The 14744-nt window shown below is 40.7% G+C and overlaps 3 protein-coding genes and 5 non-coding genes across 9 annotated transcripts; 1 reads left to right on the forward strand and 7 right to left on the reverse strand.

Moving 5' to 3' along the window:
- Window positions 1–6: 6 nt before the first annotated feature.
- surf1 (SURF1 cytochrome c oxidase assembly factor) lies at window positions 7–3427 on the forward strand. The gene is made up of 9 exons (XM_071523342.1): window positions 7–159; window positions 372–438; window positions 1115–1242; window positions 1373–1455; window positions 1892–2083; window positions 2212–2284; window positions 2592–2754; window positions 2998–3079; window positions 3182–3427. Exons 1-9 carry the CDS (start codon window positions 97–99, stop codon window positions 3246–3248), a joined length of 918 nt encoding a protein of 305 aa, XP_071379443.1. The 5' UTR covers window positions 7–96; the 3' UTR covers window positions 3249–3427.
- A 626-nt stretch (window positions 3428–4053) lies between these two features.
- Window positions 4054–8453, reverse strand: rpl7a (ribosomal protein L7a). The gene is made up of 8 exons (XM_071523318.1): window positions 8422–8453; window positions 7039–7159; window positions 6682–6831; window positions 6222–6362; window positions 5789–5868; window positions 5303–5433; window positions 4323–4392; window positions 4054–4196 (listed from the first exon to the last, which is right to left on the reverse strand). Exons 1-8 carry the CDS (start codon window positions 8422–8424, stop codon window positions 4092–4094), a joined length of 801 nt encoding a protein of 266 aa, XP_071379419.1. The 5' UTR covers window positions 8425–8453; the 3' UTR covers window positions 4054–4091.
- Window positions 5618–5694, reverse strand: LOC139647445 (small nucleolar RNA SNORD36). Its single transcript, XR_011695518.1, has one exon. It is a non-coding gene; the product is annotated as a small nucleolar RNA SNORD36 (small nucleolar RNA).
- Window positions 5949–6020, reverse strand: LOC139647448 (small nucleolar RNA SNORD36). The gene has a single exon (XR_011695520.1). It is a non-coding gene; the product is annotated as a small nucleolar RNA SNORD36 (small nucleolar RNA).
- On the reverse strand, window positions 6475–6545 carry LOC139647449 (small nucleolar RNA SNORD24). The gene has a single exon (XR_011695521.1). It is a non-coding gene; the product is annotated as a small nucleolar RNA SNORD24 (small nucleolar RNA).
- On the reverse strand, window positions 6905–6974 carry LOC139647450 (small nucleolar RNA SNORD24). The gene has a single exon (XR_011695522.1). It is a non-coding gene; the product is annotated as a small nucleolar RNA SNORD24 (small nucleolar RNA).
- Window positions 7246–7322, reverse strand: LOC139647446 (small nucleolar RNA SNORD36). The gene has a single exon (XR_011695519.1). It is a non-coding gene; the product is annotated as a small nucleolar RNA SNORD36 (small nucleolar RNA).
- A 1767-nt stretch (window positions 8454–10220) lies between the features above and the next one.
- Window positions 10221–14132, reverse strand: cunh9orf78 (chromosome unknown C9orf78 homolog). Of its 2 annotated transcripts, none has more exons than XM_071523332.1 (9): window positions 13912–14132; window positions 13667–13726; window positions 13526–13577; window positions 13331–13401; window positions 13119–13196; window positions 12376–12573; window positions 12138–12274; window positions 11910–12005; window positions 10221–11414 (listed from the first exon to the last, which is right to left on the reverse strand). In XM_071523332.1, the coding sequence occupies exons 1-9, from the start codon at window positions 13989–13991 to the stop codon at window positions 11317–11319; spliced, it is 870 nt and encodes a 289-aa protein (XP_071379433.1). In that variant the 5' UTR covers window positions 13992–14132; the 3' UTR covers window positions 10221–11316. The 2 variants fall into 2 exon arrangements, with proteins under 2 accessions (XP_071379433.1, XP_071379432.1); XM_071523331.1 differs by having other exon boundaries at window positions 11901–12005; window positions 13912–14117.
- Between the last annotated feature and the right edge of the window lie 612 nt (window positions 14133–14744).

Below are 14744 nucleotides of genomic sequence, written 5' to 3' on the forward strand. Positions count from 1 at the left end.
AAACATGTCAGTTATGTAGCTGATATGTTGTCGGCTTCCTCGTTCATTCACCCTACTTGCTGTCTCGGTGTTACCTTTTTTCTATTTTGATTCACCATGGCTACTTTGAGATCAATGCTGGCGTACTCCACCAAAGCGCTCGCGATAATAAAAAAACACGTAAGTTATTGTCGCCTTCAGAATCAGTGGTTTTACATCCCAAAACTATGTCACTCAGTCTGGTAAATGTCACTTTCAGTGGTTGCATGATTTGCAGATTTTGAGCTCAGCTGATTTTATTGTATTTGCATCTTATCCAACTTAACAACTTTGCCACAAAAGAAGGTTGTCACCGTTTTCCTATTTAAATCTTCTTTTTTTCTTTCTTACAGCCTCACGTCATTTACATCAAGAGGACTCTCCTGCTGCCCAGGCTGCCTGTCTTCACCCGTGCAGAAGGTAAACGCCACTCTCAAGTTCAAGTGTGTTTACTTGTCATATGGGTACACAGCATACACAGGGTACACAGTGCAATGAAATTGGACAGTATAAGACAGTATTCTTGTAATGTTCTTTATATACCATCAACCTGCCAGGGACTGCTGCCATAATCTGGAGTAGGGGTTATGTCATTGTCTTACTATTTGTCTGTGCTTATGTGCTTTTGTCTGTGCTTATGTGTTTATGTGCCTATGTGTTCCTGTATGTTTTCTCTTAATGTTTTTTATATGCCATCAACCTGCCAGGGACTGCAGATGAAAACTAGCCCGTACGGCTAAATCTGGCACTTTTACATGATGGACTTAAGTGCTCATGTTAATTAATGTGCATTGTCCCTTCTTAAATAAATAAACTCACAAACTCACAAATGCTTGTATGCTGGGTCCTCTCAGTATAGAAAGCATAGAAAAGAAAACATATAATTCACAAAGATAAAGAATTAAAATAAAGAATTCAATTAAAACAGAAAAACAGACGTTAAAGAGGAAAGCAAAAAAGCATGAACATAATATTGTAGTGCAAACATAATATATATGCTCATTGTAATCAACGTTATCAGTGACACTGGACTGCAGATCTACACACAGCAGATATCTGTTGTTCTGTCCTTACTTCAGTATGTTTAAATTTCCAGGCAGGTTGGTTAAGTTTGGGCGACAGTCGAGCTCCACAGCAGCCAGAGCGGAGTCAGGGGAAGACTCCTTCCTCAAGTGGTTCCTGCTCCTGATCCCTGCCACCACCTTCGGCCTCGGTACATGGCAGGTAGACTTTCTTCAGTGTGTTGTCACTATTTGTCTATCAGGGTTGTTGTTGTTGTATAGAGCAAGCATCAGAATATGACCAAACACACTTCACTCATGACAGTCATAACTAAACAGATGTCTCTACTAAGGTAAAACGACGCCAGTGGAAATTGCAGCTGATTGCCGACCTGACGAGTCTCACTACTGCTGAGCCCATTCCTCTTCCCATTGAGTAAGTGCATGTGATCCACACTTACACCTTTACACACTCTGGATCAGGCTCTTAACACTGACATACTGTGGGGCATGGTCGTAGCCTCAGTGCAGCTCTGTTTCCCCTCACTTCATCTGCAAGATTAAAACAACAGATACACATTTAGATGAGAACAGCATGCAGGTATGAGAGAGAGTGAGGAGAATTATTGGTCAATGTGAAATACAGGAAAATGTTCCTCAACTGAACCCATGATCTGAAGGGAAAATATGAAACATGGGTCTAATTTTCTAACACCTTTATAAATGCATGCATTCAAATGAGTTTAAAACAGCTATCACTTGGAAATACAACTCATCCTTCTAATATTGAGGACATGTGCCCCATGTCTCCCCACATCTACACCTATGTACCCGTCTAATGTGCTCATCATGTTTCTCTCTGGACCCTATAGTCCTCTTGAGCTGAACAGGCTGGAGTACAGGCGGGTCAGGGTGCGCGGGCACTACGATCACTCCCAGGAGCTGTACGTTCTGCCCCGCTCACCGGTCGACCCCGAGAAGGAGGCCAGGGAGGCCGGCAGGCTGTCCTCCAGCGGAGAGACGGGCGCAAATGTCATCACCCCGTTCCACTGCGCCGACCTCGGGTGAGACGCAACATAACAACTATTCAGACTGTTAACTGGATCGTTTGATTGTAATACTAATGAAATCACAAGTATCGGTGAGCTGATCTACCACCGCTCATTGATCTTCACTACTCTTTACACCGCAGCATCACAATCCTGGTGAACAGAGGATACGTCCCGAGGCAGAAGATCAGACCAGAGACCAGGATGAAGGGACAGGTAAACAGATCATTAACTTGGGAATTTGTCAAAGCAGGACTCAATACACCTTTTAACATTTTAGGTTATGACACATCAGAACCAGATCTTCATGCTCTTATCTTCTTTTCAGACACAACTGAAAACACACTCTTATAAACTTGATTTTAATTGATTTAGTTTGCTCACTTCATGCTGTATTAGTAGTATGAATTTGTTTGTACCACTGGCTCCATTAACGTCACACATACCCATGACTCATATTAATGGAATCAGCAGCACGCATCTTCCCTTGAATGAAGTTAATGATACTACTACTACCCTGTAGGTGGAAGGTGAGGTGGAAGTGGTCGGGGTAGTTCGGCTCACGGAGATTCGTAAACCCTTTGTGCCAAACAATGATGTGGAGAGAAACCGCTGGCATTACCGTGACCTGGAGGCCATGTCCCGCGTCACTGGAGCTGAGCCCGTCTTCATCGACGCCGACTTCCGTAAGGCCTCAACATCCAAGTCCATGATACGGGTTCACTTGACTACATCAGAGTCATTATTAATGTCATATTAAATACGCAACTGACTGATTAGGGATAAATACGTATGAGGTTTGCAGAAGAGATGCAAAGTTCTGCTCAATCCACTTGCATAAAGCAACAGATTACACCTCTGTCTGTGTACATTATGGTTTCTACTGCTGTGCTGACAGGACATAAATGTAAACTCATTGTCTCATGCAGCCAGCACTATTCCTGGTGGACCAATAGGCGGACAGACCAGAGTCACGCTGAGGAACGAACACATGCAGTACATAATAACATGGTAGGTGGGAGGATTGTTTGCATGAACCAACCCTGATTTGATAAACCACTCTCCTGTTACTGGTCTTAACTTGATATTGACAAAATGTCTTTGTTTTTCTAGGTATGGTCTGTGTGCAGCAACCTCTTACATGTGGTACGCCAAGTTCATCAAAAAGATTAAGTTGTAAACGCAGTGAAATGGTTGTGATGCATTAGATGAATACCATGTTTTTGTCTGAGATGTGAAGAAGCAAAGCCTCTGCTGGGTTTGATTTTCTTCAACTCCACAGGCTTATAACATGCATTTGTTGACAAATGTAAATAGTTTTGATTATTTTCTTGAAATGTTTGAGTATCATAATAAATTAAGAATCAACTAATTTTGCCGTTTCATTCAATGCCAATTTCTGATGTACAGCATATTGAAACTTGTCATAATCTAGCATGAACATTCAATGTACAAACCTTGCACTGACATTTGAGTTGAGCAGGCAAGTTGAGAACAAGTTGGTCATATCAAAGCATCTCCTCCCTATCAGCACTAAGTGTTGCTTCTTTGCTATGCACCTTCCCCTGTTCACATATTTCCCATCCTAAGACATCAAACTGAGCTGCGTGTTTTACATTTCCCAAGTTAATATCTACATCTTAAGAGGTTTTTGAATATGATCAATCCTGACCTCAAAATCTTTCCCCAGCATTCCACCTACACTTTAATTTTCAATAAGATTAAGTCCTGCCAAGTTATCAACCAAGGAATACACCACCAAGTATTGTTCAATTTTACAGTCCAGCTGCACCCTACCTTGGTCTTAGGCAGAATAAATCCCATCTTGTGGCTAAACAGACAGTCAAGTGGTGTGTAGCCTACTACAGCTCAACAAACAGTGGTGTGTTTCTATATTGCCATGAGACAGTATAATGAATAAGCAACATTTCCAGTTCAGTTCCATAAAATATTTAGTTGTGAAATATCAAAAACAGCAACAACCATTGTCTTGAGGGGACATTTATTTTTACATCAAAATAGTTTAACCAAGCTTGGTGGCCAGTTCCTTGGCCTTAGCTTTCTCCAGCTTGGTGATGCGGGCCGTGGATTTGGGGCCCATGATGCCACCCCCCCAGTGACGACGGATCTGGAAGACAAGTTTGAACAGGGTTAATGGTGCACTTTTGTCTTTGGAATAACCAGACCATTTCAATGGAGATTTATTTCACCAACAACTCAACCATTATCTTAATACTATACGATGAACGCTCACCTCCTCGTATCTGTCGTTGTAGTTGGTCTTGATGGCTTCCACAAGCTTGGCAAGTGCACCTTTGTCCTCACTAGGAAAGAACAAAGCCAGTCAGTATTATGTTGGAAGTGTTCAGAGATTGAGCAAGAAGGTACGAGTTGCCTCTTTACCTCTGTTAAAAGCTCAATAGCCACATGTCAGGGTGATACAATGATTGTATCACATTTATATTTTGTATAATGTAATTGCATAATTGAGACAATTTAGGATACAGAATGTATCAAACAAGTACTTTTTTTCCTTAGTTATTCAAAATCAGCCAATAAGTGCAATGTGCAGCTAAATTGTCTTTTCAAATGAGCAAAGTTTAATTGAGCACAGCAGGCTGCTTGTGCCTGGGTCAAACGAAAATTAAACTGCCACCCCCCCCCTCATATTTCAGTAAGAATACACCCCATTACATGAGAACCATCTGAACGCAGAAAGTTAAGTAACAAAAAAAATAATTCACCAATACTTTTTACAAAGTACCAAACTGCTAACTTTCCCTTAGTTTTCCCTGCCAACAACTCAAAAGTAATGACCAATTAGTCATCTTAATCCATTACTGACTAGTGCAGCAAGGCCAAAGGGAGCTGTGGCACATGATCCTCTCCCCGCTGTGTAAACAGTTCATTGCGTCTCTCCTTCATTCTTTTGAAACGTCAAGGTAAAGTACTAATGTGTGAATCAAGACTGAATACAGCCTAATGTGTATTAAGAACCACACTGACTGCGAACCAAATGCTTTGTAAATATTTCACCGATTTTGAAGGACTTAACGAAAAGGCTCATATTGATTTGAGATGCAAGTCAGTTATTAAAATTGATTTTAGCCAGTCCAGACATTTATACCAAGTGGCCAAGTTCGAGGCGTGCATCAAAATGTTATCACCAAACCCACCAACTGTACATGTCACACTTGTGCGCAACGCTGTTCCGGTTGTCATGCGTGTACTTACGGGTTTATCTGTGTGAAGGCAACTGAAGTGCAGGTCTTCCTGTGCACCAGTCTGCCCAACCTAGCCTTGCCCTTGATGATGCAGTAAGGGACGCCCATCTTGCGGCACAGGGCGGGCAGGAAGACGACCAGCTAGAAGAAACACAGGAACCAAAGAGGAGGAAACGTTTTTAGGCATATGCATTTTTGAACCACTGGTGACATGTTGACAATCTGTCATAACATTTATCAGGGATTTGATGAAGAACTGGAATATCCACATTGCAAAATGTTTTAGTTAAAAAAAAAAAAAAAATTGCATCCTTGGGTTGTGGTCTCTGCTCAGGGTTAAAAAGCTCGTATGTTTTAATCCACATAGAGGATTCAGGTGAAGAAATTCAGACATCATTGCAAGTGACCACCTCTCTAGACTGAATTGTACCAAAACAGCAGGTCCCATGTTGACATTTGTCTTGGTGATTTGGTGAATGTATGAACTGATATTTACCTCAATTGGGTCCACATCATGGGCGATGACAACCAGCTGGGCCTTCTTGCTCTCCACCAGGGTGGTGACTGTGTTCACACCTGAGGGAAAGGGAAATATAAAATCCTGTTAATTTCCACTCAACAAGTATCCTTCCCTGACAATATTATAGGTTTTGGCCAATGCTCAGGGTTAAAAAGCTCGAAACCATCATTAAGAATTTCAGGTGAAGAAATTCAGGTCATCACTGCATTGAGGCCAAGTCAGTTAAAGCTACACTAGGAAACTTCACAGGGTCGCTCCAAATGGCAGCAAGAGGCAACTAAATCATTTGAACTTCCATACCAAGAAATCGTGTCACATTGTGTTAGTAAACTGCACACAGCATGTGTGCAGTTTAGCATCAACTACAAACTTCACAGATCAAGGTTTTCGGTTCTTCTGTATGTCTCACCTGCACGGAGCACAGGGGGCCTCCTGGTAGGAGTATCTCCCTTCCCAGCAGCCTTCTGCTCAGCGCGGGCCAGCAGCCTCTGCTTCTTCTCCTGCTTGGTCTCCGGCCTGTACTTGTGGGCCAACTTGAACAGCTGTGTGGCTGAGGAGGAAAATGTGGATGGTCATATTACAATCAAACCGTCAGCCACCCTATAGCGGCTGCCTGCTCAGTCTGGTCTAAAGGCAGAGAACGGAAAAGTATTTCAGGTAATTGCATCAGTGATCTTGGTGGGAATGTCAGCATTGCTGTTATGATAGCAAATATTCTTTCACATCATTTGCAACAGTTGTTTATTAAGAACCACTTAGCTATTTTCTTTATATTAGGGCATTGTCTTCAATCAGTCAAATAAAAAAAAATGACTGGCTGCTTTATAGTTCAGATGCAAGATCACAACCCTCTTCTCCCTGCAGCTTACCGGTCTGGCGGTCCAGAGCCTGGGTGAACTGGTTAATCGCAGGGGGAACCTTCAAGCGCTTGTACAGGATGGAGCGCTGTCTCTGCAGGCGGATGTAACGAGGCCATTTCACAAAGCGTGTCAAATCACGCTTGGGCTGGATGTCCTGGCCTGTGGGGAAGGACAAGACAGTGCTGACCATTCGGCATGAAAATGAGGTTAAGCTGTTGTTTTTAATCTTAAGTGCATCAGCGATCTTGGTGGGAGTGTCTACATTGTTGTTAAGATAGCAAATATTCTTTACATCATCTGCACTGTGTTGGAGATGGCGCCATCACAAATACTGCATGTTCTCAAATGCCATCTGTGGCTACTTACCAATGCCAAAGTTCTTTGGCCTCTTCTCAAACAAGGGGTTGACCACTTTCTTGGCCTCGTGCTTCTTGGCCACAGAAGGGGCAGGTGCCACCTTCTTCCCCTTAGCCTTCTTTCCCTTAGGCTGTCAAGAGAAAAAAAGTGTATTAGGGTACATTGAAGATCAAGTGTTCTTTAGAAACCAAAACCTGCATGACCTTGACAGTGGCTTTAGCTCAGGGTTAAAAAGCTCGTGTTTTGAATCCACACATGTGATTCAGGTGAAGAAATTCAAAGCATCATTGCAAAAGCCAGTGCATCTTAAAAGTTGTTGCCAAGCTAGGTAGACTCACAATATTACCCCTGGAAAACATACTTCTAACTTAAATGACTTCTTTTTTTTAAACGCATAAGCACTATTAAGGTTCTGTTGGTTACACTTTGACATTTAAATGACACCACGATCATGTCCAATTGCACATGAAGTGTCCAAATAAACAGGGCACCTGGTTTCATCTTAATAACCATGTGGCATCAGCACTCTGAAAACAGTAGCGTTGTTTTTCGTGTTCTAAACGATTACCCCAAATCACATTAAGGCTTTTTGGTGTCTAGGAGAAACTCCATTAGTAACCACAATCTCAGGACAAAGGACTGAAGTAAAGCTAGTCAGTTAGCGCATAAAGCAAGCTAAATCCCCTTGTTGTGTTACCAACACCGTCCATCTTCATTAACTTAGTACTTTACCTAACAGCATGCCACACAAACCGAAGAGAAGACTAGCTAACTGGCTTAGTTAGCTCCATCACTGATGCGTCCTATAAAGACCTATCTTATTTGAGCCACAGAGACTTTGCTCTTTAAATTGAGATATTGTACTAATAAACAAGTGTACTGCATTCGAGTAGAAGCACCGTAACGTAACATTAACAATTCTACAACGTCGCACTAGCCACAGGCACTGCCCGGGCCCGTTAACGTTATACTACCGGGACAGCCAGCCAGCCAAGCACCCATGTCAAGAAGGTACTGGTCTATTTTAAGTCATTCTGACATTAGCCACAAAATAAGACAATATTACTAATAACTATGGTCCATATTCACGTGCGAACAATTAGTGGAAACTGTCGAATCTGCTACATAAGTAACCCGTGTTCAGCAATGTTAGCGTTAGCTTCCTCGTAGGGAGCCACAGGACTACGTGAACCGGCTACACCGGGGTCACTTAAAGAGAGATTCTGGCAAAAACACCACATCATCGACACGCAATACCGACTTAATATAAAAGGGTTGACTTCATACAATTGATAAGTGCAATCTATAACATGAAATAATACATTCAGACAGAGATTCAAATGGATGCAAAAAACTAAAGTATTTCCTCCAAAGAATTAGCTGTGCACGCACCATGTTGGTTCAGACAGAAAGGAAGACCAGAGCATTCTGGGTAGGATAAATACCGCGATGCTTCCAGCCTGGTTACGTTGTTTCCTAAGCCCTGGTCTGGGGTCAGATTTCACCGCTGCACTTACGCGATTCAGTTATTCAGAAAAAAAACCCTCATACCGATCCAGGATCAGCGTTAATCCAGGTCAAATTTCCTCGTACGTCATATTTAATGGACAGCAGTCCATGTTGTTTTTGTCTGCATGGGTTATTTCTATTCTCATAAAAATAACGTTACCGGTCAAAACTATGTATTACCGGGCAAGGAGCTGTTACAGTGTTATTAATGTAATGAAACTGAAACCATGACAGTTTTCTGTGTATGTACTGGACGCTATAACCTACTTTAGTGCCTCATTCATTTCTATGATGAAAATACTGAATAGCTGCTAATACTACGTGCTTGTCTGGCTGCTGTACCCATTCTGTTTATTTTGGTGGTAAGCTCGTGGTCTGAATGGGGTGTCGGTGTTGGGCAGCTGTGTAGCCACTAGCCAGATGAGCTCAAAGTAAAGAGACTCTCCTCCAAAGCTGCAGATAGAGATGATATCAGGTCCATGATGGACAACTTCACAGAAATCATCAAAACGGCAATGCATGTAAGAGCAAGAAACACTGTCTGTTAAAAGTGATACCTCAAAACAAGAGGCACCTGAGCTGCCTGATGTCCCACCATAATCACCATGACACATTCAAAATGATCAATCATGTTAATAAGGCCATTAATTCAGCCAATTAATGCACTTGTTAAAAAATATCTCCATGCCAACATACTTTTCTTCACATAATGGGTGGTTTTAATATAAGCTCAGTATCTTTAAGCATGAAGGAGTTATAGTAGTTTTAATAAAATCTGTTTCCTTATTAATATGCAGATTTATGCCATAAGATGCTCCAACATCTAATCAGATTGAATCTATTGTTTCTATCAGGTATTGTCAGGTCTCATGGCTATCCCTAAGGCATGAGTTTTTTGTTTGTTTTTTTAGATGCCAATTACCAACTTTTATTTTGAAATTTACCCTGAATACACTTACACTGTTCCTCTGCCTCACAAGCTCCAGTTCCTTTTGTCACTGTTAAAATAACAAGTCTTTGTTTTCTATAAAAGTGCTCATTTGTGTCAGTATGTGTCAAGTCCCTGCACAGACCGGCACCAATTAAAAAATAGAGACCAAACATTGTTGTGGTTTGTCTAATTTGTTTTTCTGGTGTAAGAGCTGTCTCTTATTTTTTAAATTTTGTATTAATGCACTGCCTTAGTAGAGTAATTAAACCGTCCTAAGGGCCATTTTATGTGTTATCCCATTGGTTCTGTTCTACTTTTTCCAGTTTATCTTTTAAAGATATACAGAGGTTGATTAAAGAAAATCCACCATCTAGATGATTCAAAAAACTTCCAAAAATCCTATCCTGTATTTGCAACAGCTTAATATACCTGTAAACCATTATAACTTTGTTCATAGTTTAATAGTTTAGAACTGCGAGTATGAACTTCTTTTTTAAGTTTGCTTTTGTGATGCAGTTTTCATTTTAAAGATTTTTCTTTATAATCCACCAATCATTAAAACTAATAAATGGTTTTATATTTTAAATCAAACTGCATTATTTTTCTCATAGTTTCGTAGTCCCACCACCCCAATTATTAGACCAAGTAGGTGAAAGCAGGATTCAAAGTGAAATTAAGGCATGCCTTGCCTCATGTATTCACTTAAACACAATAACAAGACATTGACCACACAGATGAAAAACAACACCTTTTACTTTACAGCCTTATCACATCTAAACCAACATATATATCAAGAGGCATAAAGAGACAAAGATGGTTCCATGTGTTTTTAATGACTTTTGAAATGCACCAAAAAAAAAAAATATTGTCATTAAATCCCAACCATCTATTAAAACCAAAACAGGCCTCCATTAGGCTGAAAACGTCTATGGGGTTAAAATGCAGCTAAAATCCACAAACTGAACCCCAAGGGAAGAAGCACTAGCTTGCCTTATTACACCGGTTTCCTTCCCAGGCTGACTTCTAAAAAAAAAATATAATGCAATAACCAGCAGATACTCAGGATTTAACAATGAAATTAAACAAGACTCAAAATTCATGATCCAGGCTAGCTGACATTAAAGAGGAATACCACTCCAAATTTTACTCATATGGTCTACTAAAGTTAAATATTTATTTGTGAACATGAACAGCTGTCTCCCAAAGCCAGAAACCAGAGCACCAGTACTTGAACCTGTGACATCATCAAGATGTAAAATGTGGAGCGGTTCCATGGAGGCTGAACTGGGAAAGATGGTTAAGGGTGAAAAGTTTCCGGATAAGCATACAGTTTCTGACAGAGATTGTTAAAATACTACAGAAAACTCAATGAGTATAAAATCTCAACTATCCTGTAGATCCACACAATCAGTCCCTCTTCACTGTCTATGGAGCAGGTGGCGGTTTTTACATCAGGAGCATCACCAACAAGATCACAGATGTAATTCTTAGTTCCCTGGTGTCTAACTTTGGGGCAGAATAGCTTATGTTCAAATATTTATCGCACCGTCTTAGACTATAACATGAATCGTTAAATTGAGTCCTCCATCAATACAACACATTCTGCCAGTAACCATTAATGACAAACCCATACGGAAGTCATTTTGGCAGTGACAAAAGTCTTGGAAACAACATAAAACAAATGGTGTATTTACACCATTTACAAAAATCACAACGCTATTTCAGGACTGACTTTATCCTATTAGTTTTTGCAAAAATCTCCAGAAACTCCATAGCTCATTTAGATGCTTTATCAAGAGAAAAGAGGACAGTCAGCCATAGGTGGACATCAGGCTGAGAAGTTTTCCTCAGTACCGTCGATTCATCTTTTTGAACTTCTCATAGTGGTAGTCGTCTGTGGCCTTCTCATTATTTGGACGTTTGCGGTAGTTGGGTGGTGACGGTGCTGGTGATAACATGGACAATATTAGAAGTTAGATTAACCAACAATTAACCAGAGTTATTAGGAATTACTGTTCTGACTGTGCCTTGTATACATATACACTAAAAGTGACTGAAAGCACAGTTCATACATTGCAAAAGAATCAAATATCTGACTCTGACTATCTGAAAACATTTCTTTTGTACTGTTAATCTTTTAAACTAAACTTTTAATAGCTGCTGCTTTTATCTAGTATATGTATGTAGGTCTCTCTAGATGTGTGTGTCTATGTGTTTTTTTTTTTTTATTGCAATGTGTAATGTTAGACCATTTAATAAAATATTTGTGGAAATAAAAGAAAGCTAGGCCTCTCTCTCTCTCCCTCTCTCTCTCTCCACATAATTTCTCTCTCTCCATACACATAATTTCTATTGGTATCTTGAGGCTCAGTGGCGATGTGCTGCTGATACAGGATCATATGGTTCAATGTGGGTCGGTGCGCTCTCTTACCCTCTGAACCTGGTTTCTCTGTGTCACCCACACGCAGCGGCCTCGCTTTGGGCTCTTCTCTGTGTCTGTGGTGCCTCTGTGGTGCGTTCACATCCTCACGATAGACTGAGAAAAGAGATTCATTCATACAATGAGCCAAACATTCACCTCTGGTTATATCAACTTAAACCCTAAAAACGACAACATGGCATCACAGAATTAACTCAATTTTTAGAAAATCAGATTAATAGCACTCACATCGGTTGTGCTGGACATAGTTGACAGCGATGTTGGTGGGTACAAATGATGTGCCATGGTCCTTTTTCCTGTTCCTCTGCTCTGCCAAGAGTTTGGCTTTTGCTTCCTCTGTGTAGATAATGTTTTTTATCTTTGCACTAGAAAGCAAATTAAATAAACAATAGCATGTCAGCAACAGTTAACTTGTTTTGTAGGCCAATGTTATTCTATAAAAACATAGAAACTCTTGTCCACATACTCAATGCCAAGGTCAACCTCAGGGATTCCACTCAGCATCTGATTGGACAACATCTCCTCTGTCTTCTTGGCGGAGTTGACTCGGATGTTCTCGGGCAGTTCATACAGGTGATCCTCTGCGTTCTTTACCTTCACCTTCTGCTCCTCTGCCTCCATCAACCCCTTTTTCTTTTTCAGCTCCGTCTCAATGTACTTCATCCTGTTGAGAATGAGTCAGAGACAGCAGCTGTGTTTCAGAGTTGAATCCCTGCACAAGGATTTAACAGCAAAACTGCACACACACCAATATTCAATCTAAGACTTAAATTTTAAGTTAAGTGTTCTTGGCCAGTTGCACATATGTGATCTCTCAAGATAAAAAAAAAAAAGTCATGAAATTTTCAGGATTAAGAGTTGCAACCTAGGTTGTTCTTATATTTGCAATATCTGCTCTTGAGGGAATAAGGAATATGTTTGGTAGACCTAGTGCCATTTTGAAGAAAAACATAATCAATGCTACTTTTCTGTGTAATAACTATCTAAATGGAATTGCCTATTGTAGCCTATGAAGATAAAGAATGCTTCAGCCATTTGGTTGATTGATAATTATTGAAAAGCTGGTTATTTAAAATCTCAGTAAACTCTGATTTAATTCAAATGATAGTGACATTTTTATTTCCAATTGACACACACCTTACACTTATCAAACATAAATTATAGGTCTATTAAGTTGAACCTCCACACTTCAATATAAAGCATACTTACATGTCTGCATCCTCATCTCTTCTGTTTGTTTCAGCAGAGAACGAGGTGCCGAGGTTGAGGTCTGTCTCCTCTTCTTTTCTGCATATGGGAAAGAGATTGTTTTAACCAACATCATGCCACATAAGATTGCACACATAAAGAGCACACACTTTACTACTAAAAAAATACTTAAAATCTATCAATATGAGTGGTTAAAAGTGTACGTTGCTTACATGTCCCTACTCCAGTCTTTGACTTTCTTCATGTCCACAACCCCCCCTGTCTTCAGTTTAAATGGGTCATCCTGTAAAAGAGATGCAATAGTCACAGATGTAGCTTGCTAGCTAGTTTTCAAAAGCTTAACACTTAAATATCAATCATTTATATCAATCCAGGCGGACTATAAATAAATACTTAAAGCCACCTACCTCAATCTCGGCCTCCAGCGGTAGTTTTTCCCCCGCCATCATGTCGGACAAACTAGTGAGAATGAAATCTAAATATTAATTTAATTCTAATTTTGTTAAAAGCAAAACTTAATTAGGTATATGAATAATTTAGAGTCCTACCTGACCCCACTCTGTCTTTTCCGCAGACTCTGAAGTTCTTTCGCCTCGTCCAGTTTTGCTCTAAATGAAGGGGGAGCAAAACATAACTTCAACCACATGAAGTAATTAACTGATGTTGGCCAAACAAATTCAGCTGAGAAATCTGTGTTTGATAACAGTCAGCATTGCGGTTGGCGTATAAAATTAGCTAGCAAGCTACCTTACAAGCTACTTAACGCTGGAGGATTTGAGTTATTAAACTTTACCTTACATCGGCAGTCACCTCATCATCCTCCTCGTCGTCGGATGACTCCCTTCTCCTCCTGAACTTCTTACCTGACGACATCCTTTCAACTTGCTTTTCAGAGCTAGATAAACAAATGTTTATTCTAAGTAAGTTTCTCGGCTATGCGCGGTGGCAGAGTGTTGTGTTGTGGGACACGTTTAACTGACGTACAATACCACGTCACTTCCGTAAACAAGGACCTGACGTCTTCCGCTCTTTGAAGGCTCGAGAGACAGCCTAATGTTAGGGTATCTATCTATCTATCTATCTATCTATCTATCTATCTATCTATCTATCTATCTATCTATCTATCTATCAGTTTGCTAGTCACTGGCATAAACAGAGACAACTGGATTAAACTCTAGCAAATTGCTATCTCAACCCCGCGAATACCGACTAACGATACATAACTGAAAACAATAAAAAGTAAAGAAGATGGGCTTTGAATGGAGAGCGCCATAACATACACACAGTGTGCAGGAGATACAGTTACTACAGAGGAGAAAAGCGAGTTGTCAGGGTAACTTGGCGGAGTCCCTGACGTTGCAGCAGCTCCTCCTCCAGCCTGTGAGTGCCGTGCTGACCGGGTAGGGGAGGGGGAGGCTGGATGGTGGGCTGGGGCATCGCGTCGGTCGGCTTCTCCATATCTACCTATCGTCGGTCGCATATATTCACCCAGCACGGTTTGTTTACAACAAGGATGAAAAATACTGAATGTCATCGTGACAGCTGCCTTTGTTGGTAAATATGGAGCAGTCAGTTATCAGTTGTTGTCTTCGCTGCAGCAGACAAATACTTTGTGAGCGTGCGTTG

This window comes from Centroberyx affinis, unplaced genomic scaffold (genome assembly GCF_046629955.1).
Source record: "Centroberyx affinis isolate AG114_WGS23_722 - 3 ecotype Tasmania unplaced genomic scaffold, CSIRO-AGI_Caff_v1 ptg001080l_1, whole genome shotgun sequence".
In the NCBI taxonomy this organism is placed as follows: Eukaryota; Metazoa; Chordata; class Actinopteri; order Beryciformes; family Berycidae; genus Centroberyx; species Centroberyx affinis.